This window comes from Acanthochromis polyacanthus, chromosome 11, assembly GCF_021347895.1.
Source record: "Acanthochromis polyacanthus isolate Apoly-LR-REF ecotype Palm Island chromosome 11, KAUST_Apoly_ChrSc, whole genome shotgun sequence".
Taxonomy (NCBI): domain Eukaryota; kingdom Metazoa; phylum Chordata; class Actinopteri; family Pomacentridae; genus Acanthochromis; species Acanthochromis polyacanthus.
The window spans coordinates 27278307-27306255 of NC_067123.1; the positions used below are offsets into that span (position 1 = coordinate 27278307).

At 42.1% G+C, this 27949-nt stretch overlaps 1 protein-coding gene across 1 annotated transcript; it reads right to left on the minus strand.

Annotated features, from left to right (window-relative positions):
• Positions 1-22: 22 nt before the first annotated feature.
• On the minus strand, positions 23-27906 carry tax1bp1a (Tax1 (human T-cell leukemia virus type I) binding protein 1a). Its single transcript, XM_022194219.2, has 18 exons — positions 27763-27906; positions 26506-26620; positions 25750-25964; positions 22399-22501; positions 21230-21420; positions 20711-20866; positions 17525-17673; positions 16912-17002; positions 16622-16807; positions 16249-16500; positions 12546-12737; positions 12377-12449; positions 11051-11544; positions 7043-7129; positions 4957-5143; positions 3971-4179; positions 3188-3270; positions 23-1537 (listed from the first exon to the last, which is right to left on the minus strand). Exons 3-18 carry the CDS (start codon positions 25936-25938, stop codon positions 1327-1329), a joined length of 2853 nt encoding a protein of 950 aa, XP_022049911.1. The 5' UTR covers positions 25939-25964; positions 26506-26620; positions 27763-27906; the 3' UTR covers positions 23-1326.
• Between the last annotated feature and the right edge of the window lie 43 nt (positions 27907-27949).

Genomic DNA, 27949 nt, shown 5'->3' on the forward strand with positions numbered 1-27949 from the left:
GAAGGACAACAGTAGAAGAAGATGCATTTAGACAAGCTTACTTTATTCATAAAGATCTTTGCAGTACACACTTAAACCACCGTCCAGACATTCTCACATGAAAAGTGCTGCATTGGACACGTGACATACACATACAGATTTGCCTTGTGATTACTGGGCATGTGCAGTTTTTAAAGCCTGAATACAACACTGTCAGGGAACACTTTGTAATGACCCAAAAATAGACAAGCGGTGGTGTGAAGCCCTGTGAAGACAAACATAGAAATGACATTCAGTCATGAGGGCTGACAGACTTGCGCACAAAGCAGTGACCTTTTTCTTCACAGTCCTAACTTTAAAACATGAAAGTACATAACAATAAAAGTGTCTGTAAATCCGAGTCCTGCGGTCTATTTGCCTAAAACATGGTTTGTTTTCTCTCGGCCCAGCTTCTTACGACTGACCTAAGAGCAGAAAGTGCACACAAAGAAAATAATAAAAAACGTCATTTGTCCATCCTTCTTTCATCACTAAAACATGAGGGACGTAACAATGAGGAAGGGAGGCGGGTTCACGACAGTAATTCACAGGTCTCTCCACAACTTATCTTCATTTTATGTACAATACATTCAGAATAAAGCCTTATTTAGTGCAGATACATGAAAATGTAGTGCCGATTCTGTTGAAACCACCTTCGCAAAAACACCGTCATACGTACAACAGTACAGCACATGGTTCTTCAGTTTTATATACACACTCGGGTGACGCTTTAACATGTCACATATTCAGCTCTCACTCTGCATTTACACTTTGAAAAAATCACTTTCTTACCTGTCTTACCATACAATGGAAAGATGACGCACTGTCTTGGCTGCTTTATCACTTGCTGCAGATTTAAATGTTTTCTTTCCCGCCTCAAAGCCCAAGTTAGACCTTCTGCTACAATTCATCTCAAAAAGTAGGAAGAAATTATGTGGCCATGATTGTTTTTGAACAGAGAATATATGCATGCACTTCAAATGGTGCTTTAGTCCCTTGAAGCAAAACGATGAGCAGAAAATGATAAAAAGTAAAGGATCATGGCACTACTCCCAAACGTTAATGATCCGTTGTTCATTGTGTATTAATGTGAAAGCTACCCTACATAAACTTTAGCGGAGCAGCCGCCGCAGTGCTGCTTCCTTCTCAGAAGCCGACTACGATCCTTCAGACCTTTACGATTGCAAGAAAGTGCTAATGATTGTATATTAACGAGACAACTCAACTGAACCCCGATCAAAATGAACTAAAAGCCGACGGCACACATTTACCCATACAGAATTCCCAGCTTTTTGCCCTCGGCGCCCTTCACTCGATCTGCTCGAAGTTGAGCACGTGGCCGTCAAAGTGCGTGAGGACGTGCCTCTCGAAGAGCTGCTGCTGACAGTTGAGGGGGAACTGCTCGGAGCAGACGGGACACACCTTCCAGTGGCTCTCCACGTGCTGCTCGAAGCTGCGCTGCTCAAAGTGTGGCGGGAAAATCACCTCGCATAGCGGGCAGCGCTTGTGAACGTCAGTACTGAAGAGGAGAAAAAGTGGTGGGTATGAGCGAGAGATAGAAATGTGGGAGTTTCCAGGTTGTTGAAATCATAAAGTGACAGAAAAATGACATATAATATCCCACAATTTGGTCCTTTTTCATCATCTCAAACAGCAGAATGAAAGCTATGACTTTCAACATGAATGTTGCTTCACCCACTGTATAAAAACGCAGAGTTCTTGGCTTTAGCATGAGGAATTTGTGTTGCAAAATCAACAGCTCGACAACATCGTTCTCCTCGGTTATGAAGTGAAAACGTGCCTTGACTTTCCAGCGGGCCAGGCCTCGGACCAGAAAGCAACTTATGAAAGCCAGAAATTTCTGCCTCTTGAAAAGCAGCTGTTGAGTCACTAGCATTAAGCAACTGCGTTACCTATTGCTATTGCTGGCGTTTTGTGCATGGGGGTAAAAAAACTGACAAATCATGCTGCCTTCAAGTGATCTACGTCCCTAAATGTATGTAATTTCCAACAACATTTTATACGTAGCATGCTGCATATATGGGAATGAAAGTGATCCAGTAGAGGTTGCTTCTCTCTGACAGAGATAATTGACAGCTATTTTGATAATCTGAATTATTTTTCAAGCAAAAATAATGTGATGGTTTCAGCCGTTAAATGTCATAATTTGCTGACTTATTAGTCGTGCTTTCATGAAACTGTCAAGTGAATTTGAAGCAAACTAAAATTCTGCAAAAAACAAAAAAAGACGGAAAAGAAAATGCAAATTAGGCTTTGATCTGACTGATTAACTGCTTTGGAGCGAATAAAATAGGCTGCAAAGTTTTGTCGGAATGCAGCGGCACATTCATCATTAAAAAAAAGAAAGAAGAAAGAATTGCATTTAATCGGACAAGTTATTCTTTCATATCTTCTGGTATTAGACATTTTTTTCATGCTCAAGGCGACGGTAGTGAAAGAAGCAGAGACAGCTCATCAGTCATGTGAGTCAAATGTCAGAAAAAAAGGTGTTTCCATCACCTGTAAGTCAAAATCCACCTCAAAATACGTTACATACAGTTTCTTAAAATTAGTGTTGAGTATTTTTGAATTTGGAATATGGACAAAAGACATTTAATGACATCAAGATGGGTGCTACAAAATTACGATTAGAGCTTAGGTGAACACTTATTTTGGGCGTCACTGGGCAAAAATTGCATCATAATCCTTCAACACGTCATTAGAGAGTAAACTAGAACGTTTGAGGCTTTAGTTGTAGGGTGTTTAAAGGCTGCTGGGAGGAGACTAAGACAGAGGGGAGAGCTGTATTTCAAACTCAGTTTTTCTTCCTCTGCCTTGTCTTTTCCGGATTTCTTCCAACTGCAGCTTTAATAATTAATACTGACAAATGATTAATGGGTTAACTCTTAAAAATAATTGGAGAATTTATTATGTAAATATTAATTAGTTGCAGCCGAAGACATGATTAAAAAAAAAACACAGACACCTCCCCACTCTATGTTGTCATTCTTTTCATATTAGCTCTGTTTGGCTCACAACCTCAATGACACATGGAAAAGGAATCACACCCCCACTGTTGGTTTTTATCAGCATCGTTGTGTTTTTTTTTTCTTTCCCTCTTTATCGCTATTCTGACATTACTCTTTCTGCTTGTGAATCAGTGTGCTACCTGGAGTCGAAGCAGAAGCTGCTCCTTGCTTCACTGCGTCTTTTGGACTGATGGTCACAGGCTGGCTGAGCCCCATCACCCACCTTTAACACACAGACGGATGGAAAATTAGGGCTGATTACAGAGCAGTATGCGCACACACATGCAGTCCACAGAGCCAGTTAAAGATGGGTTGAAATAACAGAACAGAGAAGTGCATGTAGGTACAGTTTGTGCAGCTACAGTACGCTTCTATTAGGTGATTAGCATACAGTAAACTTCCACCAGTTTCTGTTCAGTTTGCACCCAAACAACCACAGATATAATCCGACAGTCACGAACTGATCTCAGGTCTCCCCTAATTACTCTCCCCCAGCTCTCGTTATCTTCATCTCTCTTGAGCCCTGAAGGAGTGACATTAATTAGAGCTTTATGCAAATGAGTTCCGAGCGTCGTCTTTTAAGGGCAAACCGCGTTTCCCTTCCTCAGCTATGGAGGAGCACTCCAGAGAACGAGACGGACAGAGGCCGAGTAAATGAGGGATTATCAAGGCAGGGACTCATTGGCTGCGAAACACAAAGGCGACAGGAGAGCAAAAGACTCGGATCACAATTAGTATGTCACACAGTCACGCCGCTCGCTGTGATCAATTATGGTCTTGTATCTTACGGACATAAAAATAATACATTTATTCATATATGCGCTATTTATGCTACAAATACTCCTCGCAAAATTCCAATTAGGGACATCATACCAACATGCTTTCTAGTTAAGAGGCAGTGTTCCCCTTTGGTTTATGCTTACGTTCTGTGGCTCCTCTGGCGGATGCTCCAGGCTCTCAGGAGGACTCGTGCTGCGGGAGGGTTGAATGCAGACCACCTCTCGATCGCAGCCCGGCGCTCCAGGACTGGGTCTGGTAGGTGTGATTGGGGGCGCGCAGGGATGGGCGCAGGGTGGAGCCTCAGGTGGAGGACGGGGCATGTGCTCAGGAGACAGCGCCACATCCACCCGGTCTATTAACAACAGCAGCACGTGGAAGGTTTGTGGTTTAAACAGCCGGAAAATACAGGGTGTCCATGAAGTGTCTTTACAATTTTAAGAATTTACACTCAACAAAAATATAAACACAACACTTTTGTTTTTGCTCCCATTTTTTATGAGATGAACTCAAAGATCTAAAACTTTTTCCACATACACAATATCACCATTTCTCTCAAATATTGTTCACAAATCTGTCTGAATCTGTGATAGTGAGCACTTCTCCTTTGCTGAGATAATCCATCCCACCTCACAGGTGTGCCATATCAAGATGCTGATTAGACACCAGTCCCAGTTCTTGCATGGCCTGCATACTCACCGGACATGTCACCCATTGAGCATGTTTGGGATGCTCTGGATCGGCGTAGACGACAGCGTGTACCAGTTCCCGCCAATATCCAGCAACTTTGCACAGCCATTGAAGAGGAGTGGACCCCCCCACATAAAACAAAACTGCACCTTTCAGAGTGGCCTTTTATTGTGGGCAGTCTAAGACACACCTGTGCACTAATCAATTTGTTTTATTGTAATCAGTGGTTGTCAAAGTTTTTTCTACCTCATTTAATACAGCTCTGTATGACCACCATTAGCTGCACGAAGCACATCAAGACGGCGTCATAAGATATCACATCAACTGCCTTTGTAAAAAATTCTTAAAGTTATAAACAGACTTTATGGACACTCTGTATAAGTAAGGGAACACAGAGAGGCGCAGAGGTACAGCAAGAAAGAACCCTTTTATCCTGTCTCACCTCTTGTGGTGTCGGTGGAGTAGGGATTGCCGTACTGCAGCTCAGCGGGCCTCTGTGGTACTAGCGGTGGAGGGGAGGGGTCCTGTGGGTAGGGCAGTGGGTAGCGCAGCACCATGGGCTGCCTGACCTCAGCACCCTGAGCGCCAGCCTCCTGTTCCCTCTGTCTGGACACGACACGCTGCAGCTCCTGGAGAAAAGGCGGGAGGCAGCATCCATCCATGACAGTTACAGTTAAACCACGCTTTAAGACAGGGTGGGCCATCAGTCTCCATACATAGGAAAATGCATAATGTAATTTTTTTTATATGTCTCAGACACCCTAGAAGATGCATTTGACTCTATCTTTGGGGGCACTTGAAGGCCATGGTGTATCAGGTGAAGATACGAGACACAAGTCATCTGAAGGAACGCATCACCAACGCCATTACAAGCATAACTTCAACTGTGCTAATATAAGTTCATCAACAGTGGAAACACACGTTAATATGTGTTTTTGAAACGATGGATAGAGCACATTATATAAATAAAAACGGTTGTTCAACATAAAATACAATACAATAAAATGTTTATTTTTCCTACATATGGAAACTTATGGCCCACCCTGTACATGGCATGTAGTATTTTACTCTGTCCTTTAACCCTTTAAGCTGCAGTCAATTCCAGCCATTTTCAGTACAAAAAATTGCTAATATTCTATTTGTAAATAAAAATATGACGAGAAATACGGGGAATATTGGACGCGCATCGCGAGGTGCATTTCCTTGAAAACGACCTATTTGTGGATTATATACCGACTTCAGGACATGTTTTGGACAAAATATGTTATTGGCTTGTTTCGTCTGGATGTCCAAGGTTGGATTATGGCCGTTTTTTGTGGAATATTTTCATCTGTGTGTAATAATGAACCCGGAAATGTGAGTCGCACTGTGTGTGTTGAAGCCGTGTATAGAGAACGGATGGATGGATATTCGTTGTTTGTCTGACAAATGTGTTTATATTACCCACTGTGGTAATCACATCTGAAACTGGTTTATACCGGCGGATTTATGAGAATCTAAGCTTTCCATCGGCGTATAGTGTTTGTGTAATCGCGTTTGCAGTTTCAGACATTTAGCAAATTGCTTATGCAGATCTCAAAGTGTACCGCGGGCGGGACACTGAAGCGCAACTGAAGCGCAACGGGTTAAAGCAGTCAAACTTACCATTTCACATATCTTATATTGTGATCCTGCATACATATTTACATACTTGTCAGGTCAAATTTTGTATCCAGATTTTTAGATTCTATATTCGTCATTAATAGTGTCGTGTCCAGATGATGGACATTTATTTTTGTGTGTTTTTCATAACATCCTAAATGTGTAAACCTTATAAGGATAAGACCAGTTTTATAAGTAAAACACTCAACATTTCCAAAGCACATTTTCACTGCTGCAACCACAAGGTGAGTAAGTACTTTGGCTTCTGAGTTTAGTTTCCCTCTACACTGTTTCTGCCCTTTGTGATTATATCTGAAGCAAGAGCATTAGTACCCTACTCATTACTGTAATGGGTGTCAGACTCTGGCTCCCTCTGCTTTAGCGTTGCTGATGGAGGCACTCACCCTCTCCCATTTTGTTCCTCCTTCCTTCCTCTCCCTTTTCCTCCCTGACCTCCTCTCTTGATGACTTCATTAGTGCGCTGCTATCAGGTTTAACATTTAAACCAGGGTTGGGAAGGTGAAACAGACACGTTGTGTGGCATTTGCACTGTCTAATGGCACTGTACCAATGGGCGAAAGAAGCAAGTATAGGTGTATTAATTAGTGGGTAGTGAGGAGTGTTGAGTAGAGAGGAAAAAGCTACAGAGAGAGCTCATACACTGCACAAAAACCGCATATAATTGAAAGTGACGACACTGCTATGGGCTTCACTTGAGAGTCTACATTATCTCCGTATGTGATTTTGACTGTCAGTTAGCTCTATGTTGAGACGGAAATTTCTACAGTTTCAAAACTATAACCTTTAGTCAGTTTCATTAATGAAATCTGCAGCAGTAGACAGTCAGCTCAGACATGGCTCACTTATTATTGGTGGTGCTGCTTTACCTCCTGCAGCTGCTCTTTGTCTCGAAGAGCCTGGGCAAGGTTGCGTTTCAGTTCGGTCACCTCACTGGCTCGCTCTGCCATCTGCACCTAGAGACAGGACACACACAAAGATAAGAAAAAAAACACCAAGGTAGAGTTCTGAATATTGGACCACAAAATGACTGTATCTACTTCCATAGCCATTGAGATTTTTTTTTTGAAATGGTACAGAGTAAAAGTCAATGTCCCTGGTTTGCATCCAGCCAGGATCTTTGCTGAATTTCATCCCTCATCTGTCAGCCATGCTAATTTATTGTCATACTTTTCATGTCAGCTGTCTAATAAAGGTAGAACTTAACTATCTGAAATTGTAAAACTGCAAACAGATAATGAAGGACAGTCTCAAGGTGATTGTGATTAAAGATATTAGGTCATGCTGCTTCGCTTACATATAAAAGATGGAGAGACAGGAATTTGTTGTACTGGAGCTGCTCAATGCTTCACTATAGTACAAAGATAAAAGAGGTTGGATAATAAAACAGCTGGAGATGGACTAAGACTGATCTTCACTATTATTAACCTTTTGGACCTCAAGCAGTTTCTGTACAAAGAATAAATTGAGTAGAATATAGCTGATTATTTATTTTACAAAATTTGAAAACAACTATTTACCGTAATCAATGCTAGGAAATAATAGTGGCTCTGCATATTATCAATATTTTACTACTTACATTGATAAATTGTTTCCATACTGGTGTCCTATCTTGTCTGTGTTAACACAGACTGTAGTTCAGCCCAGTCTAGTCAAATAGTCCTCAATTACTCTGCAAAGGAACGCGGCGGAGTAATGTGACGATAGGTGTTGGTTTGTCCATCTGTTAGCAACAGGACTCAAAAACGGACAATCGGATGTGGATGAAATTTTCAGGGAAAGTCAGAAATGACACAAGGACCAACTCATTAGATTTTGACGGTGATGCGGCTTACAGTTTGGATCCACGGATTTGTTAAGGATTTCCGTATCACTGCGAGATGCAGCATGACATCACTGTAACTATGATAACAAGTGAACACTACGTCAGCTGCCTGCCTACTACAAATCGACCACTGAGGGCCACAAATTGTCTAAAGATTTAATCTGTCGGAAATCATACAATGACTGAGTTCTCAGTTTCTTGTTCTGATCATGTGACTTTTGGTCACAGCTGAATAAATCATAGATTCTCAAAATTATTATATTTTCTTACTGAATCAAGTCAGAGCAGGGAGCTTAATTTAAACTAAACTGTAAACAAGATGTGTAGAATACAGTGATTTTGATGAAATATCAAGATTTTAAGCTTAGATTTGGTTCACATTCCACATGGAGCAAGAACCAACACACTATTAGTTCAAGTACTGAAGGAAAGTTAAGTAAAAATCCAACGATTCTTCCTGTTTTTACAGTTTCTCGCTGATTGATGGGGACCGGAAATTCAGTTCACTAACACAGAGAACAAACTCAACCAAAATGCCATTTTAGCAAATTGATCAATAACCAGAGGGAGTGTCAATTCATTTTCAGATCATTAACTAATTGCCTAATTAATTAACTGTTGAAATTCAAAGTGACAGATTCACTCAGAGACAACAGAAAGGAGACATCTTATATGGCTGAAAAAGAAAACTTCTTTCCTTTTTCTTGCTTCTAATTGGCGTCATCTGATGAAGAAGAATACCGGTACGCACAGACGCAAAATATATACTTTGTATTTAACCTGGTGTAGCGTCAGACGCATGGTGCTTACTGTAAAACACATCACCAAAACCAAAAGAAACAATGTCTGCGTACAGGGTAAGCTGAGGCAGACCAGGGGATCCTAATAAATCTCTTCCTCTCTAACAGAGCTGACCCTGTGGGATAGTTTACATGGCTGGCTGCCTGCTCCTCTCTCATTTCACCTTATTTCAAAGGTTCCAAATCCCCTCCTCTCCTGTGGCTTCTCTTTCTGCTTCGTGTCTACCTGTCTATACTAATGTTTTCACTCTTAAATTTACTTCCCTTCCTCGGCTTCCCCCTCATTCTCTTTCATCTCCCTTTGTCCTCTCTCGTCCTCCCCTTCGTTCATAAATTTACGGCGCAGCATTAGAAGGTTAAGTTCAGGTGAAGGGAGTCAGCGGCAGCGTATTTCTGTGCCCTCCCTCCCCTCCCGCTTCTGTCTCTCAGCATCCATTCCCTCTCCCTCTCTCCATCCTCTGGGTGGCTGATGTAAACAGCCGTAAAGCATGGCGTTCTGCGGCTGCCTCTCTTGTCAGTCTCCGGGGCCATTAAGAGCAGCTCGGGGCCCAGGGCACTCGCCTCAGACAGGAGACTCTATCAAAGTCAAGGGAGAGTTGTATTTACAGCGCCGATAAACACACACTCACTCATGGAGATTAAATGCCAGTAGGTGCTTTGGCAGACGTCCGCACACCGAATGCAAGTGTGCTATTGAATCACGCACACATACCACACACATCGGCTCATCTGTGGCAAGGATGCAGTGCCTACGGTCCAGACAGTAAGTATTTGGACAGTCGCGCATTTCTTGTTCTTCAGCGCTTTCTATTTGAAATAAATCATGGACGCTACATTAAAGTGCCAAGTCTCAAGTCACGTCAATACAGGAAAAATAGTGAACATGTGTGATATAATCCTTTGAACAGACAGTGGCCAAATTGCAAAAGTACAAGGACATTTGGTTTCTTGGGCAGCTGCGTAAATTCAGTGTTAGTAAATGGGAAATATTGGAGAAATACAGGAAAACTCTAAAATGTCAAACTACCAAGTGGACTGAGGAGCACATGACTTGGATATTTCCATGTTTCTTTATCAACAATTAAGAGAAGACTTCATGACTGCAACCCAGAGGACTCACCAAAACACACAAGCCTTTGGTAAGTCTTAGAAACAGTGAGCCCTTGTTGCAGTTTGGAAACGCATAAACAAACTAATTGGTAGAGTTCCAGACCAAAGGTCCTGGGAAAGATATGAACAAAAAATCTGCATTCAACACAATGATGAAAATTGTTGAGGAAAAAAAACAACTCATTGCCCACAGGGTACCACATAATGGGTCAAACATGGTGATGCTGTGGTGAGGGTTTGCCAAAATCCACTAGGGTAAAATATCCTCTACTGCCCAAATCAATCACATGAGCATAGCTGCAGTGCAGAGTGTAACACGGTAATGTGAACCTAATCTGATGAGGCTGCATTTCACTTCCAAGACCCCACAACAAGGGAGAGCTGAGGGTGGTTATAGTGAAGCTTTGGAGTGCAGTGTAGCTAGTAGTCCTATACTGAGACACAACGCTCATGCTTAAGTACAGAGTCTGAAAAACAAAACAAAAAGATGATTTAAGACTCGTAGCCAAAATAAACTGTTAGAAATGACAGTCCTCCAGCCAACTTAAAGAATATTTGCTGGTTCTAACCCCGTTAATGAGGGGATTTGCTGGTTTCTCCTGTTCTGTAATACTGTAAATGTAGTAGTTTTGCTTTATGCCTATTCCAAGATGTGTTCTTGGGTTCTGGGTATTTAAAATTAGCATTTAAACTATTTTGTGACCCATTATGGATTACATGAACTGAGACAAAACAGAAAATTGTTAGTCAAGAAAATAGTTATCAACTTAAATCCCTAAGGTCACAAATCAGGTCAGACTGGATTTTTTTCTGCGTATGTGAGCACAACCAATGACAGAAAATATACAGATAAATTGAAAATAGAGGCTACAGAACAATCTGCAGCATTAAAAATGGGTATTTAGGAACAGAATCGGTATGTTTCATTTCACTTTGGCCACACTGGAGAATGCGTGTTCTGACCTATATTTAGAAAGCAGTTTGAGTTTGCTTTGGGGGTATATCCTGCTCATGGGCATGTACACAACCACTGACTGTTAGGAGAGCAGTGCTCCCTTATATCATCCGGTGTCCTAACAGTCATAACTTTCTCAGCTTTAAGAAATCTTGAGTTGCTGTTTGTGTGGATGTCTGCCTCTTACTCTGAATCGCTCCTCCTCGTCGGCCAGTCGCTGTTTGAGCGTCTCGTTGATTGCACACTGCTCCCTCCATTTCTCCTCCATCATCGCCAGCTCCTCCTCCACTGAGCGGGTCTGCTCCTGCTCTGCCTCCTCCACGCTCCTCCCCTCCACCTCCACACCATCCCTCACTTCCTCTGCCTTTGGTGCCCTTTCCCCTTCGCCGTTCTCCTCGGCACTCAGCCTCTCGTTCTCCACCTCCACCCAGCTCGTCATCCTCAGGCTCTCCTCTGGCAGGCTCTCCTTCTTCTCCTCTTTTTCATTTTCCTTGTTCTCACTGGCTTCCTTTCGTTTCACTTCCCTTTCAGCCTCAGTTTTCTCCTTCGGTGTGTTCTCTCTCTGTCTTTCCTCCTTCTCTGTGCTGATGTGTCTGTCAGCATATGTGGGTTGTTTCTTGTTGAGTTCTGGAGTGACTGTCATCTCCGCAGCTTCTTGTAGGACTGCAGCGGCTATATTTCCTGTAAAAACACACAAAGTCAGTCAGCTCAACACTCCCTGCTCTGCTGGATTTATTATGCGTAACTCAATCAGATAAGTTTTTATTTTCTGTAAAGATAAGTAAAATCGGAGAATAAAAACACTACTATAAAAGCGAGAGTCACAGTTTTACTTTGTCGGATCTCAGAGGTTTTTCCACTGAAATGTCACCAATCATTCATTTTACAGGGGTTAGGGGTTTTATCAAATGGGCGCAATGACATGTTATTAAAACAGACTTGTTTCTTTCTTTTGTTACCAATTCTGTGCATTTCCTAGAATTGTTTTTTTGAAAATTTCCATAAAATGTGCCACAACTTGCTGTGCTACATGGAATAGCAACTGCAAAAAAAGACATTGAAAAAATGTTCTCCAGTCTAGAAACAGTGAGTCACACCACTTACTGTAAAGTCTGTGATTTATTAGGGCTGCGCTGTGATCAGTTGAGGAGATCATCAGTGGACAATCTTGTATCGCTCACTTTTATATTATGCACTTCTCTCAGACGTCTACAAACACTTTGTCAGACAGGCAAAACCGTATGTACTGTTGATATATCAACCGTGTAGCTATCCATGTGAATAAATGAACAGGATTTTTATAAATGTTTTCAAAACTGTTTCAGGATCATTATACTTTGGAGTCAAGGAAATTTTGGACTTTTGTTTTTGAAAAAATGTATTTATATATACAGTGACAAGTCAAAGTTTGACACATTTTCTCATTCATTTCAATGAGAAAGTGTGTCCAAACTTTTGACTGGTAGTGTACTTAAAAATATACTTTTACTCTTGCACTTAAATGTGTGTGTACCTGATGTAGGAGACTCTGGACTGGGGGTCAGAGGCTCCAGTGTTGTCTCAGTGGATGCATTTCTCTTTGGCTCCTGCAAAGATATGAATAGAAAATGTAATTCCTACTGTTTTAACCTGCATATAATAGTTCTTCTCAGCTCCGTGTCTTTTCACTACGCAGTACTCACTCCCTGTGACTCCGTTGTGTTCAGTTTGGCAACCTGTCTGCGGAGGCGCTGACACTCCCGGTACTTCTCCTTGTAGTGTTCGGCGGCCATGTGGAGCCGCAGCTTCAGCTCCTCCACTTCCCTCTGCAGCTCAGCCTCTGCCTCTGAGACCACCATCATGCTGGGCGTCAGATCCCCACTGGTCCCAACACCCTGAATCAGAGGGACATGAAGATGAGAAAATATGCAAGAAAGATGAAGAATGTGAATTTCATATCAGTATCTGTCTTAAGGCAACACAGATTGATAACACAACCAAAAACTATTTTTAAGATATACTGAACCACAAGACATTTGTCGTTAAAACTGTTCTACTGAACGTCTCCTACTAAAAGCACGGGGATATGTCTATGAACATGGCGATAAAACCGGGCGTTTATTAGCACACCAACTTAAATGCCACTCAGCCTCTCAACAAATCCCACAAATATGGAAAGAAGACGGCGAACTAACTATTGATCCAGAAGAAATAAAAGAAATATTCACCACATTTTACTCAAATCTGTATACATCAGAGATGACGAATGATTGCTCTGACATGGATCATTTCTTTAACAGCATCCAGGCTCCTTCTATAACAACAGCTCATAGGACTGAAACTGAGCGTCCACTAGACTATACAGAAATCGTAACTGCTATGAAGGCAATGCAGAACGGCAAGGCACCAGGCCCCGATGGGTATCCTATAGAATTCTATAAAAAGTTCTCTGATAAACTGTTAACAATTTTACTTGATATGTTTAATGACTCTTTATTTCATGGGTCACTCCCACAGACATTGACTGAAGCATCGATTACTCTTTTGCTGAAGCCAGGTAAAGATGGCACAGAATGTAGCTCGTATCGTCCCATCTCTCTCTTAAATTGTGATGTGAAGATCTTGGCCAAAGCCCTTGCCCTACGCCTAGAAACCACAATACACGATGTGATATCTGTCGACCAAACTGGTTTTATATCAGGCCGACATTCATTTACAAACATTCGGCGGCTCCTAAATGTTATCCACTCTCCTGTGTCCAGCGTGGTACCAGAAGTGGTCATCGCGCTGGATGCAGAGAAAGCATTTGATAGGGTAGAATGGGGTTATTTATTTGCTTGTTTAAAGAAATTTGGATATGGCCCTAATTTTATAACATGGATCAAACTTTTGTATACCTCACCTAAAGCCTCTGTAACCACAAATGGTAAGCGCTCACAATATTTCCAGTTGTCAAGGGGCACCCGCCAGGGTTGTCCACTCAGTCCATTGTTATTTGCCCTAGCCATAGAGCCTTTATCTTTATCACTTAAAGCATCCCCATCAATCACTGGGATTCATAGGGGGGGAGAGAGCATAGAGTATCGCTTTACGCAGATGATTTGTTAATGTATGTGTCTGACCCTGTGTTGTGTGTTCCCCATATTACCCATGCCCTAAGGAGATTTGGCATCTTTTCTGGGTATAAACTGAATTTTAGTAAAAGTGAATGTTATCCTATTAATGATCTGGCTCTTCTAATACAAGATGGTACTCTACCATTCAAAATGTCCAGAAATGGCTTTAAATACCTGGGCATTAATATTACACGGGACATGCAAAATCTCTTCCAAGAAAATTTTTGTTTACTATTTGATAAAGTCAAATTAGACCTGAAGAAATGGAAACCACTTCATCTATCCCTAGCGGGGAAAGTGAACTGTATTAAAATGAATGTGCTCCCCAAGTTTCTTTACCTGTTCCAATGTATTCCTCTTTATCTTCCTAAATCTTTTTTTAAATCTATTGATAAGGCCTTAATTTCATTCATATGGGACGGGAAGAAACCTAGAATACGATTAGAAATCTTGCAGAGGCCCAGAAATCAAGGTAGTTTAGCCCTTCCAAATTTTTGTCATTATTATTGGGCCTCAAATGTCCAAAAAATTATGTATTGGCTCAATACACCTGATGCAGACTGGTGTCAGCTTGAAGCTGCATCTTGCATCTCCACCTCTCTTAGAGCCCTGGTCACCTCCAATCTTCCCATCTCTTTCTTACAGTACACTAATAATCCTATAGTCATAAACACTCTCAAAATATGGATTCAGCTTAGACGGAACTTTGGGTTTAAAAACCTTCTCTATCTAAGTCCCATACATAATAATCATCTTTTCCAGCCAGCTAGGTTAGACTCGGAATTTAGACTTTGGCAGAGACGAGGCATTCATAATTTTAAGGATATGTATATAAACTCCATTTTTGCAAGTTTTGATGAGCTATCGCATAAATTCGGCCTTCCTCAATCCAGCCTGTTTCGATATTTCCAAGTCCGTCACTTCCTTCAACATCAGGATCCCAATTTTCCATACATAACATTACCTTCTGGTTTAGATGATCTGTTGAAATCCCCATTCAATTCAAAAAGACTTATCTCAAGGATTAGTGAATGTATGACCTCCCTAAAAAACACAACACTGGCAAGGATCAGAGCAGACTGGGTGAATGAGCTGGGGGAAGACTTGGAAGAGGACACTTGGGAGAGTGCTCTTCTAAGAGTCAATGACAGCACTTCCTGCGCCAAATTAAGTATTATACAATTCAAGATTCTACATCGCATTCACTACTCCAAAGCAAGACTGGCTAGAATCTACCCTAACACAGATGCAAGCTGTGACAGGTGTCAAAATTCTCCTGCTAATTTAACACACATGTTTTGGTCGTGTCCAGCCCTGGCTACCTATTGGTCTGCCATCTTTAAAATATTGTCAGAAGCATTGAATATAGACCTTCAACCCAACGCAGCTATGACCATATTTGGTACCTCAGATAGAAAACACGCAACACTAAGGGAAGGTTACAAAAACATAATTGCTTTTACGACGCTGCTGGCACGTAGAAGAATACTATTGCATTGGAAATCAAAAAATCCACTGAAAGCATCTTTGTGGTTTAGCGACCTGACACAGTTCATACAATTAGAGAAAATAAAATATACCCTCAGGGGTTCCAAGGACAAATTCTTCACTGTCTGGGGTCCAATGTTGAAACATCTAAATAAACTTAAAATTGTACCCACTTAATGACCACTCTGCGGCTATCTTGCATCAATATTTGTATTTATGACTGAATCCATGTAAACCATGTCGGGGCTAGTGCACAGCTTCAATCTTGGTGAGTCTAGGCATAGGTTGTCTTTTATTTATTTATTTTTATTTATTTATTTTTTGTGGATATATATATATATATATATATATATATTCTTTTTTTTTTCCTTTTTACATATCCAGTTTCATCTCATTTAATCATATGTTTTTTTATGGATTGGTGTCCAACATGTTCTTGGGGGTGGGACAAAAGTTAAAATATAAACACGGGCATTGTGATTCTTCTGTTTGTGTGATTATGTATCATACTGTTGATGCTCAATAAAAAGGAATTTAAAAAAAAAAAAAAAAAACTGTTCTACTGAAATATCAGTTTAAAATACAATCTCATTCCCACAATGTGCACTCTATTCAAATGGCAAACATAGTTCACTTTTAAAAGTCAGAGTGCTTGAGGCATCAGCATCTTTCACTCTCACATGAAAAGCTAAATCAAACTGTGAAAGCTTCCTCGGGAAAATTCCTTTCCATGTTTAGCGACTGAATTCCCACAGTCCCGGTTTAAAGAGGCAGATTAACGTTAAGGAAGCTGGACACTGACCACTTCCTTCTGTGCAGTGCTCCTCATGCGGTCAAGCTGGCTCTCCATGCGTTGGCACTCTGCCTGAGCATCAGCTAGACTGGCGCGGAGCTTGTCAGCCTCCACGCGGGCGCGGTACAGCTCAGTCATCGTGTGGTCTCGGGCGCTGGCCGAGTCGCGGAGCTCCGAAGCGAGTAGGGAGGCCTGCTGCCGGGACGCCTGAAGCTGCTCCTCAGCCTGACGGAGCTGCTCACGTACACGGGCCAGCTCTGCCTAAATACATGAGGCATAACTTATTTAATGAACAGACACATGCATCTAGGAGAACATGTATTCCACATTGGCAGAAGTTATATCACTTTTGCTCAGCATTATGACAAACAACCGCTACTACCTTGTCTGCTTTGTGTGCCAGCAGCTCTTTCTCCAGACTATCTCGCTGGGCAACGCAGACCCTGAGCCTATCCAGCTCCTCCTGGAACTGAGCGATGGTCACCTCTCGGTTCAGCTCTACCGCCTTCAGCATCTGCAGCTCTGCACTCAGCTTCGTGTTCTCCAGCTCTGTGCTGCGCAGGTGGGCCTACAATAGAGGAACAGAGCATGTCAAGTCAGACTGGAATGGGAATACACAGGTTGGCTAGGGAATAAAAAGTCAGTCTTCTAATGCATAAAGCTTTCTTTCACCTTATAGAGATCTCGCTCATCCTTCTCATTCTTCAGCTGGCTCTCTAGACCGTCTCTCTCTGCCGTCAGCTTCTTCAAACGGTCACGCAGACTGGAACGTTAAATATTGAAAGTAAGCATTCAATTATCTTTCATGTTTAGCATTATTATATTACAAATTCTCAACAAATCTAAGCAAAAAACAGGCAGGGGGCATTGAAGATGGATCAGGACTCATTGTGTGTCAGCTAGGCACAGTGGAGAATGACTCTTTGGTTACTTTTTAGAAATTAAACTGTTGTTAATGTGTCTATACAGAGTCTGGAATTATGAACTGGGAGGCACCAGATGCAGTGAAAATCTATTAAAGCCGCAAAGGTAAGTGGATATGTTTCTATGCAGTATCCTAAGCATGCAGTCATATTCTACAAATATTTGTGACACTGGTGTTCAGCTTTTACTGTGTCACAAAGGAGTGTGTTCCACTTAATCAATAGTTTGAGATGAGTGAAATGATGAAGATGCAGAGGAAACAGAGGGCAGGTCAGAAATCTCCCTTAAACACATGTATTTAAACAGTCATGTCTTCATGAGATGGGTGATTGATGGTAACACGTTAGCATTTTCTGCTCACCAATCCAGCTCCGTCTCCTTCTGCAGGCCTCTCTGAGTGACTCCCAGGAGGTCCTCCTCCAGCTGGCGGACCCGGTCCGTGGCCTCTGTCAGCCTCCTCCTCACCTCCTCCCTCTCTTCTGACAGGCCCTGCGACGAGCGCAGCAGCTCCTGTGGGACAAAGAGGCAGCTGCGGATCACACTGACAGACGCAGCGACCAATCACATCAGCTGAATCAGCAGGCTGAACCTGGCAGCGGGGGATGAGTGCTGGAGTAATTTCGGAGCTTATGCAATTCTCATGATTAATAACAGATGATAATATTCCACATGAGGCTGAACGGTCATGTGCATGTACGGCATGCTCTGCTACATACATGCTTTACATGCTCAATTTAAATTACATTCACACATGAATGTGAAGGAACATTGCTGCAGCCCACATATTGAATTGTATCCGCACTGCATACCCAGGGAGTTTTCACATGCCATCTTAGCCGTTTCTATTCACCCCCCGCCCACTCCTGTCCACTAACCCTCCAGCCGTGTGTGACGCCTTCCACTCTGGGACTCCACACTGTGTACCCAAGTGCTTCCTTATGTTTCTTGTATTGCATTGTATTTCTTGTGCTGTTTTGCAACTTTCGAAATGCAGATGTTACACAATTATTTCCCTCTGGGGGTTATTTAAGGTTTTCTTTAACTCGGATTCTGATTCTTATGCTAAACTCTTATAAAACTAGAGCAGTGTCTTATAACCCCACCAAACCGGTTTTCTTAAAGGTTCAGTTTTTGTTGACAATGCTGGTTTACTAGATTAATCATTTTTGAATCTGTATATATATGACACCGAAGATCTTGTAATTAACATTTTAATTTGAATTCATTTTGAAAATTGTAGTCAATTACTTTTCTTCATTTCTAGTGCAGCTGTAATATATGAATTTCCCCTCTGGGTATCTGTAAAGTCTTATCTTATTAGTGACAAATCACTAGCTACAAATTATGGCTTTTGACAGATGTAAATCACACTTTCAGTTATTTAAGTTGATGAAATGTTCAGTAGCCTACATTGAGCAAACTGCAGCACTGTGTGGCTAATGCATGCAGGAATAACCTGTCAGTGAATTCCATAAAACAAACCGCTGTTATCAGACAACAGATCACATAAGGTCTGTGTTCTCCATGTGGGCCTGCTGAGGAAATGCCTTGTTTAAACTTGCTGCTAATCAGCAGCGAAAAACGTTAAATCATCCATTGCTAATATTGGTCATGGCAGAGCAACATACCTCTGCACACACCCTTCTTTCTATTTGCAGCACGAGCACAAACATACCCTCTTTCTCTCTCGCCCACACGGGAAAAGAAAGCGAGACACACAGTTAAACATTCAAGGACAAACAGTGACAGACAGCAGAGAGTACAGCCCTCAATCAAATACAGACACAGTGAACATGCACACACCAATCCGTACTAAGGCCTGTCTCCCTCTGGGCTTAGCTGTGCTTAGATTACTGTATGATTTTTACGGCTGGCGTTTGGGAAGCACTTTAGCAGTGCATAAAGACCTTATAAAAAGCGTAGTCATAAAATTAGCAGCCACAAAATATGTACTTATGTTTTTATGTTAAACTCAAAGGATATTTTCATCAGAGTGCCATGAGCTAGCGCACCTAGTGCAAACGCTTTTCAACAGACACACACACACCTACTCACACAAGTCGTATATCTACAGATGGACATGCCTGTTGAATGAAAAGCAGCACGGTAATAACTGTGTGTGTGTGTGTGTGTGTGTGTGTATTACCACTTAATTTATGGCAATTTTGTCCTTCGTAAAAAAGAGCAATGGACTAACTCAAAGCAGCCTGCTCTCACTGTGGACCTACACCAGAGAGCTACACTAGGGGGCGATAAGAGACTAGCTTGAAACTCACAAAACTCCTAACAAGCTTCAATGTTGCACCTCTCTCTGCCAACTCCCCCTCCCCTACATTCATTGAGCTCCCATGACTTGGCTGCTTTTAGGCATTTGTGCTTATCATATGAGCAAATCATAAAGCACATCTGACTCATCCTAGCGAGTGAGTGAATGGAGAAGGTATGAGGGAAAAAGGGAGGTTTACTCATTTTTCTTACTGAAATTAGATAGAAGTCTCGAAACATAATTCAATGCTGGAATAACAATTTATTACATTGCTATTCTAATAAAGTAACTCCCTGGAGAAAAAAAGAGCGAGAGAACAAACAGAGAGAAAATAGGCAGTGAGAAAGCAGTGGCCACTGAATCGCGTGACTGAGTGGTGTTTGTCCCTGAGGCTGGGCAGGGCTTTTTTTTTTTCAGCAAGGCGGTTTTGCGGACTACCCTCCTCTCATTCCACACACAGACTAAAAGGGTTTGCAAGCGGGTGGCATAATGAGTGTGTTTGTGTTTGTGCGCGCGCTTGTGCATGTGTGAATGCACATTAGAGAGGCCCTGTGGTGTGGAACCTGAATGCGAGGGTGACAGTGAAGAAAGGAGGCGGGTGGGGGTGCAGTTTGTACATGTGTATGTGTATGAGCGTGTGTGTGTTTGACGTCATGTTTGTTCACTCTGTGGTTGCGATGGCATCGTCCCTGACGCCAGATGCCCAAGAAAACTGCGTCCCGATTCCGTTCTGGCCCACTGAGTCAGGTCGTTAAAAAGCGAGAGAAAGACTGACACACACACACACACACACACACACACACACACACACACACACACACACACACACACACACACACACACACACACACACACACACACACACACACACACACACACACACACACACACACACCAACTCTTTGTATGTCGTTCAAACATGGACACAAATTATTCAGAAATTCAGGCCTTTGAAGTTTTTAGACCTATGATCACTGGTGAGGAACCGGCTCCACACACGTGCAAATAGCGGCTGTCTGTCCGTGTGCACGCTCACCTCTACACATGTACGCACCCACACGCTTAAGTACACACAAACACTAAAACTGTCTGGCTTTCAATCTCAGTGTTGTGCAAATACGTTTTGATTAGAAACACTAACAATGTATGGATATATCATATATGCATGTGCAGACACTTAACTCAAGTCTTCTTTTTGTTACCACTAATAATGTGCGCAGATAAAATCATATTTCAGCCTCTGTGCATGCGTTCTTCCTGTCACTCCACCTCCTCTCTAACCTGGTTATGTGTCCGCAACAGGCAGCATGTCTCCCTCTCCTGCTCCCTTTCCCTGGCCAGTCGCTTCTGCTCCTCCTGCAGCTGTTGTTTCTCCTCCTGCAGGAGACGCATGGCCTTCAGCAGCTCCCTGCGCTCCTGCTGTGCCTCCTCCACACGCTGTGGGAGGATGGCAGGGGAAAAAAACGATTAAAATGATACCTGTTCCTTAAAGATCTTTGTGTTAAAAATCACCCAGTTTGATCGTTTTTATCCTTCTGTCTTCAGCCGGTCAGTGTCAAGACACTAGAAAACTGTAAGCAACCTGATGTGTATACTAAATTAAAAACAGATGAATGATATATTGTGTGACACACAATAATGGAACAGATTATCATATTTAAAACGGGAATCTTTTTCTTGTTCTCTGTGAGGTCAAGCAGTGACATTCAGGTACATTATAGGTCCCTGTACTGGGGATCAAAACCAGAAGGATGAGAAATAGACAAAAAGAAACAAAAAACTTAATCTGGCGTGTTCTACCTCTAGCAGGCCAGTCTTGGTGGTGACGACCAGTATGTCTGAGTTGCTGTCGTCCTCTGTAACAGTCAGCAGCTCTTCTGTGGGCGTGGCTGACCTGAACTGGAAGGGTGTGCTGGCTCCTCTGATGTCACCAGCATGAGTGACGTAACAGAACTGGTAAAACTCGCCGTCAGATTTGGGAACATAATAGCCTGAAATACAACGACATAAGAGGAAGTGTGTTAATTATCTGGTTTTTAATTGAATATAATAATCAGAAGACTTCCAGTTTGCGTCCCGGCCTGGGCCTGGGATCTTTCTGCATGGAGTTTGCATGTTTTCAATGTGCATGTGTGGGTTTTCTCCAGGTTCTCCGTCTTCCTCCCACAGTCCAAAAACATGCTGAGGTTAACTGGTGATTCTACATTGTCCATAGGTATGAATGTGAGGGTGCTTGTTTCTCTCAAAGTGTAGCCCTGTGATAGACTGGCGACCATATTTCGTGCTATTTCAGTTAATAAAACAGTATTTAAAGTAGGGCTTGTCACAGCTTTTCCAAAAATGCCTACATTTAACATGTCCTCTTGAAATATTTCCCTAACTGTTCTGCTTAAAAATACACAAAAATTACTAAAGTAGTGAGCACTGCATAGCAACAAGAACATTTATTCGCAAAAAATAAGTATTTACTTTATAATTGGTCATTTATATCAAATATGCTAGTTTTAAACAGCCCACAGTTACACTCTGAGATCAAGCTGAAGCACATTATTCTAAGTGTTAAGCCTGGTTCTCTGGGACAGAGGGATTGAGAACAGAATATCCAGCAGCCAACGAATTTTACGGACTCCTGACACACCACAGCACGCTCTCATATTTTCACTGTGTAATATCTGACCATTCCAGACCCAGTAAAACCAGTTTGCAGGCCCTCAACGTGTGTGAGTGTGTGTGTATGTGTGTGGTTTGAGAGGTGCTCAGGTCCCAGGCCTCCGTTTGCGGTTGTGTTCCCTTATTAAATAAAAGTGCTGGTTTTTATATGCACCGTAAAATGGAGGAGTTACTTTGGAATACCCTGGGTCTGTATAGTGGTTTACATAGCGTGTGTGTGTGTGTGTGTGTGTGTGTGTGTGTGTGTGTGTGTGTGTGTGTGTGTGTGTGTGTGTGTGTGTGTGTGTGTGCGTGCGAACCTTGAAATACCACAGTCCTGTGCACAGTACTTCCTGGTTCATAGTTTTCAGGCATAGGAGACCAAAGGAAGGTGTAGTAGTCTCTGGCTGTGCTCCAACCCACCTGAGGGAACATTACAAAGACTAAAACGCAAAATAGAAACACGCTAAAATAAAATGTGTCCAAGGGGATTATGTGCATAATTATGCCAGAAAATATCACATTTCAACCACATTTTGCATTAACATATATGGCAACATAACAGGCAGATTCCATTTTTGTCATTTTTAAGCTTTTCTGAAAGCATACTTGACAGGAGGATTGGAGGATCACATACAACGTTCGAGACAAGAATGGAAACATTTAAAACCGCGGCCCCCTCATTCCACCACACACCTCCTCCTCCTCCTCTGCCTTCCCCTCAGTTCCTGCCCCTTTTGGACTCACTAAAAAGCGGGGCAGTGAAGGTGTGAGAACAGGGCGGGAGGACAGGGGTGTACTTTTGCGTGCGCACATGCGCAGACTCGTGAGCCTGCAGAAAAAAAGACCCTCATAGAAATGAGAAAGAGGAGGGGAAGCAAGAGTAAGGAGGGGGGGGAGAAAAAGGTGAAAATTTTACACAAAATGGCAAGGGAAGCATAATTCCCTGGATTTCATGTGTTGTTAGGTGACAGATGATGGAAGGGCGTTGTGAACATCATAACTCAGGTCCTGTGTCATAAATCTGTCATGGGCTAACGCGCACGCTCCCTGTTCGGGCCGCTCACGCACACACATACCTCGCTTCAACTCAGATGTGCGATATGTGTTTGTCACATTACATAACTCCACTTCAGCTGTGGATACCTCAACCACCTGTGGTACTCTGGGACATTTTTACACTGACAAAAAGTGGAGAATGAGTGACTCAAGACAAAATATATCTTTTGGCAAGCTGCCACACAGCAATCACATAAGATTACGACTAAGCGGTTGATTGATTATCCTATACGTTAAATTATAGCATGCACAAAACACCAGGAGACCTTACTTGAATTACGATGAATTTTAAATGAGCCAAAGTTTCACATTTTTTTTAAAAAGTAAATAAAAACATCACATGCCAGTAAATGTTATCATGTTCACATAAAATCATTTCTGGAGCTAAACACTCAAATAAATAAACAATAGCGAAATAAATTCAAGGGGAAAACTAATCCAGGAGAAAATAGGAATAGGCCAAACCCTGACAAAGCATTTGGAAGCTTCGACTGAGAACAATAAATCAACTGAGCTACTCAAAACGTTTGTCAAAATTTCAGGTGTGATAACGTTGTTGCACGACACATGATTGCAGTGGATGGCCCATCAACCAATTACACCGAGTATAATGCTGTTCCAAACAAATGGTAATTGTCAACATAAAAACCTGAGCTGGGAACATTCCTTCCACCTCCAACATTATCTCCGAGAAGTCAGAAACTGCGATGGACTCCTGCCAAGCTTACTTGTGAGGTCACGTGTATTTGCTTTAGAGAGAAGAGACATCAATAATTTTGCTAATTGCAGAGTAAAGTTGACTGACGTTTGGTCAGGTATGGTGTGGCATTCCAACACAGGAGTGATGTTATAAAATAATCACAGGCGAAGCAGCTATCAATCATTCAGCCAAAGGGTGAGGGAACAGCACGATGACACGTTAATTATACACTCACACAACGGGTTTCTCCCTGCCGACCCAACAAACATGCCACAACCAAAAAACCTCCACGGGGCTTTTTTAGGGAGCCGTGTATGTGCGTGAGTCAAACCGTGGAAAGCAAAAATGTTCATTTATCCAGTGATGCATGGGGAAAACAGCTACCGCACTGGAAACAACAGAGAACTTGACAAACTTGATTAGAATGTACACTGATGTTGTTTACTGTGTATAGGCTGCATGCAAGTACTGCATGAGTGCACCACTGCCTAGGAACAGGTTTGCTGGACTGGGGTCCTTATTGTTGGGCTATGAACACTTTCAGCCACTAGGGGGTGTCTGTACACAACTCAAGTGAAAGGAGCCTGCCAATCCCATGTGAGTCATCCTCACAGCCAGTTAGCCATAGTGCTTAGTCTCTGTCTTTCAGGTCACGCCTATAGATATGAAAGGTAAGAGCAAGAAAATATTCTCTCCCCGAGTCATCGCTGCGCAAAGATCTTTTGCCCCTGAGAGAAAATAAGGACTCACGGGACAGAAGACAAACATTTTCATCAGCGCTGATCATCGGTGTTGAGTAGGAGTCAAAAAGTAATGAATCATTTCAAAAATCCACACCCTGCTGATTTTTAGGTTAGAGCTTCCAAACACCTACGGCAAAGCATAAAACGTATCAACTGATTTGTAGCAGGAGATTATTTCCTACTATGACTACAGCGGATGATTATTATTTGAACGAGTAGCTAAATACTGACCTCTCAAAGCTGATTTACTGACAGAAGGAGTAAATCCTTATGAGTTGAAAGTGTTTATTCTTGTAGTATATATATATATATAATGCCAAGATTTTGCCGCTGTCAAAGAAGATCTCTTTGAACGTACAAAAACACAGACTTGTAAGTCAGACGGATTAAAGTCGCATTTTCTGCTTTGTTTCCTGACATGAAGTGCGAACCATCAAACAGGTTTCATTAGCATGGATTAAAATAATTAAATTTTCCAATCGACTTTTTTCCAAATAAACTCAGCGCCTTTATTCCTTTTTAATTGAGCTGGTGGATTTGAAGTCAGTTCTTAAACAACGATAAAATGTTTGTCTTTTGACTTTACAAGACATGAAGTTTCCTCGTTCACATTTCCTGCTAATTACGTGTGAGATTTGATGGCCCTGATAAAAGAACAGAGCGGAGAGGGGGACTTTGGTTAGCAGGAAGCAGAGGAAAGACTGACGGAAAGACAAGAGGGGAGCGAACATGTGAAGTGGGGGGAAAAGAGGTTCTAATAGGAATCAGAGTGGTTTATAAAGAGCACCAAATGTTTGCCCCCCAGTGAGACCTACTGCAAACAGGCCCACCATGTACACTCTTCCTCTTTCTGCTTGCAGAGCAACCACACCAAAGCTTGTGGTCAGGTTTTAGGCATGTAGTGAAGAGCTGAGCCATTAGTGTCGGGGCGGATATACGTGTTAATGCGCCAAGTGCAAACCTATGGCCAATTATTAAAACTCTAACACATAATCCATGTCACAAACACTTGCATAATGGGGCAGGGAATAATTCTAATCTCTAAATATCTCTTTGTAACAACAGTGATTCAGATTCATTAAAGTCTGGCCCTTAATTGATTAGGCTTGACTTGTCTTTGAAGCACGGTCTGAGTAACAGCAGCTGCAGTGTTTGTGTGTGTGATGTACCTTGAAAATGCCCACCCAGTCTTTGGGGTGAGGAGCAATGTAAGGGGTCAGGGTGTAACGGCACTCCAAGGGTGCCTGGGGCAGGAAACTCTTTCCCACATTCTGGAAGATGACATGGGCAAAGTTGGATGTTTCCATGATGCTGACGCTGCTGCCCGGCGATGAATCTACCACCTGGAATGATGACATTGTATCCTGCTGGTCACTTCATTTGTCTGTCAGGAGAAAACAGCACATGACAAATAAGTTGAAGAACAGAAACAATTGAGAGACGGAGAGATAGAAATCATATCACAGACATCAATGCTCACACAAAACAAAAAGCAAAATTCTTAAATTACTGTCCAAAAAGAGTAACAGCTCTATGCTGTGTATGCTTGTATTTATAGAATATATACATTTTTGAAGCAAAGTATTTCATCATATATGTACCAAAAATAAGCAGAGGTACAAATCAATGTCTGTCAACACTCAGTCATGCCAAGATGTTTCATGTCATCTGTTGCATTTACTACAAACTGGAAACTTCTGGTCCATAACTTTAGCCATTAACACAGTGCAGATTTTCAGGCAACAAACATGCTATGCTAAACCCAGCCAAGCCTGCATAGCCTTGCTGTTGTCCTGGGGGGGTATAAATGGGCTAATGGTCAATTCCAAATGCTGATTTATTACAGGTAATTTCCATAGCATGGTATGAATTATCGTATTTATCAAAGTCAATTCATTAATCACGGAAGAAAAGACAATACCCACCCTGTGAAAACTGTGGTGTAATATGTCTTCTGAGGCCCTGGAGGAGCTCTGTCAAGTCAGAGATGGTGATGTCATGGTGGTACAAAGACTTCTTCTCTAACCAGGCAGAGGCAGCCTAAGGAAAGATGATGATGATTTTATTTTTTTATTACTGCATTCTTTAATGTCTTTCTGGTAACCACAATATACTTGAGAAGGACTCAGACCGTCTTTGTTGCTTCTAACTAGAGCTAAACATTTAATAAATAAATGATCAAAATAAAATCCTAATTTGAAACAATGCAATTAGAAAATCACAAAGAATGCAATTTAGGAAATATACCGTGGAAGATATCTGACCCAAGTTGTTAACTGTAGTGTCAATATTTTTACAAATTCATGTCATCTCCTTTGTGTGACAGTCATGCTCTTGATAGAACCTCATGTGACAATACTGCCTTGTTGTTTAATCTGCGACACAGTGGATATCGAGTTGAAGCTTGACATTAAATAAATGAGATTGCAACATCACGATTACATATTTTCCCCAAAGCGTCCTCTCGTGCTTCAAACTTTACATTAAAAAATGCCTCTTGCAGGCCATCCAACTTCAGGAAAATGTAATAGTATAATGCTGAAGAGCCAGCTTGCTGAATACATCGCAGATCTAGAGAAGGGGGTGAAGTCACTGTATCACCATTTATCATGACTCCACCCCACCACTGTGACTAAGAACTTTAAAAGCAAGGCAGCTGACTTTAAAATGCTCAAGCTGAATCTTTGCTGGTGGTCAAGCAGAGCAGAAAAGACGGTGGTGTGAATATGTTCGCAAATGATGCAGCTGCTTTGCATCGCTGTCATTCAGTCGTTTCTTCCTGGGTGAAGCTATGACAACAAATCCCTCAGCCCTGCATTTCCTTATGACCCAACCCTGGACTCATGACTAAGATAAATGAATGCAAAACAGATAAGTGATGCTCGATTCAGCTAAGCAGCTAACACACAGCGTCTACCCGTTCACTGAGTCATTTTAGCCAACGCACAGTGAATATAGCACAAAACAGCTAAGCTACAGCTCTGCCGTTTAAAGCTAGCTCAGTTAGCCCGAGGATAATCTTATTTAAGGAGGCTAAGGAGCTAACATTAGCTTGTGAACAGGCCATGTCGTGTCAAGTCACTAGCTAGCTAAACATCATCACAGTCAAACAGCTAGCTAGCTAACTGACACAAGACAGCAAAAACACAGGCATTATTTTTAGCTTAAAATGTAAAGAGTACCCTTTTCATTGGATTTCTACTTGCGAAAAAGAGTGACTTTGTGCCGGGCAGGCCGATGTTTTGCCAGTGTCCCCGTTGTTGTCAAAGCTCTGACGATGATGCGTCTCTTCCTGAAAGAGAAAATGATGCTGAACTTCCGGGATGCTGGGCAGAACAGGTGATGCTGTGCATGCAAACCACAGGTCTC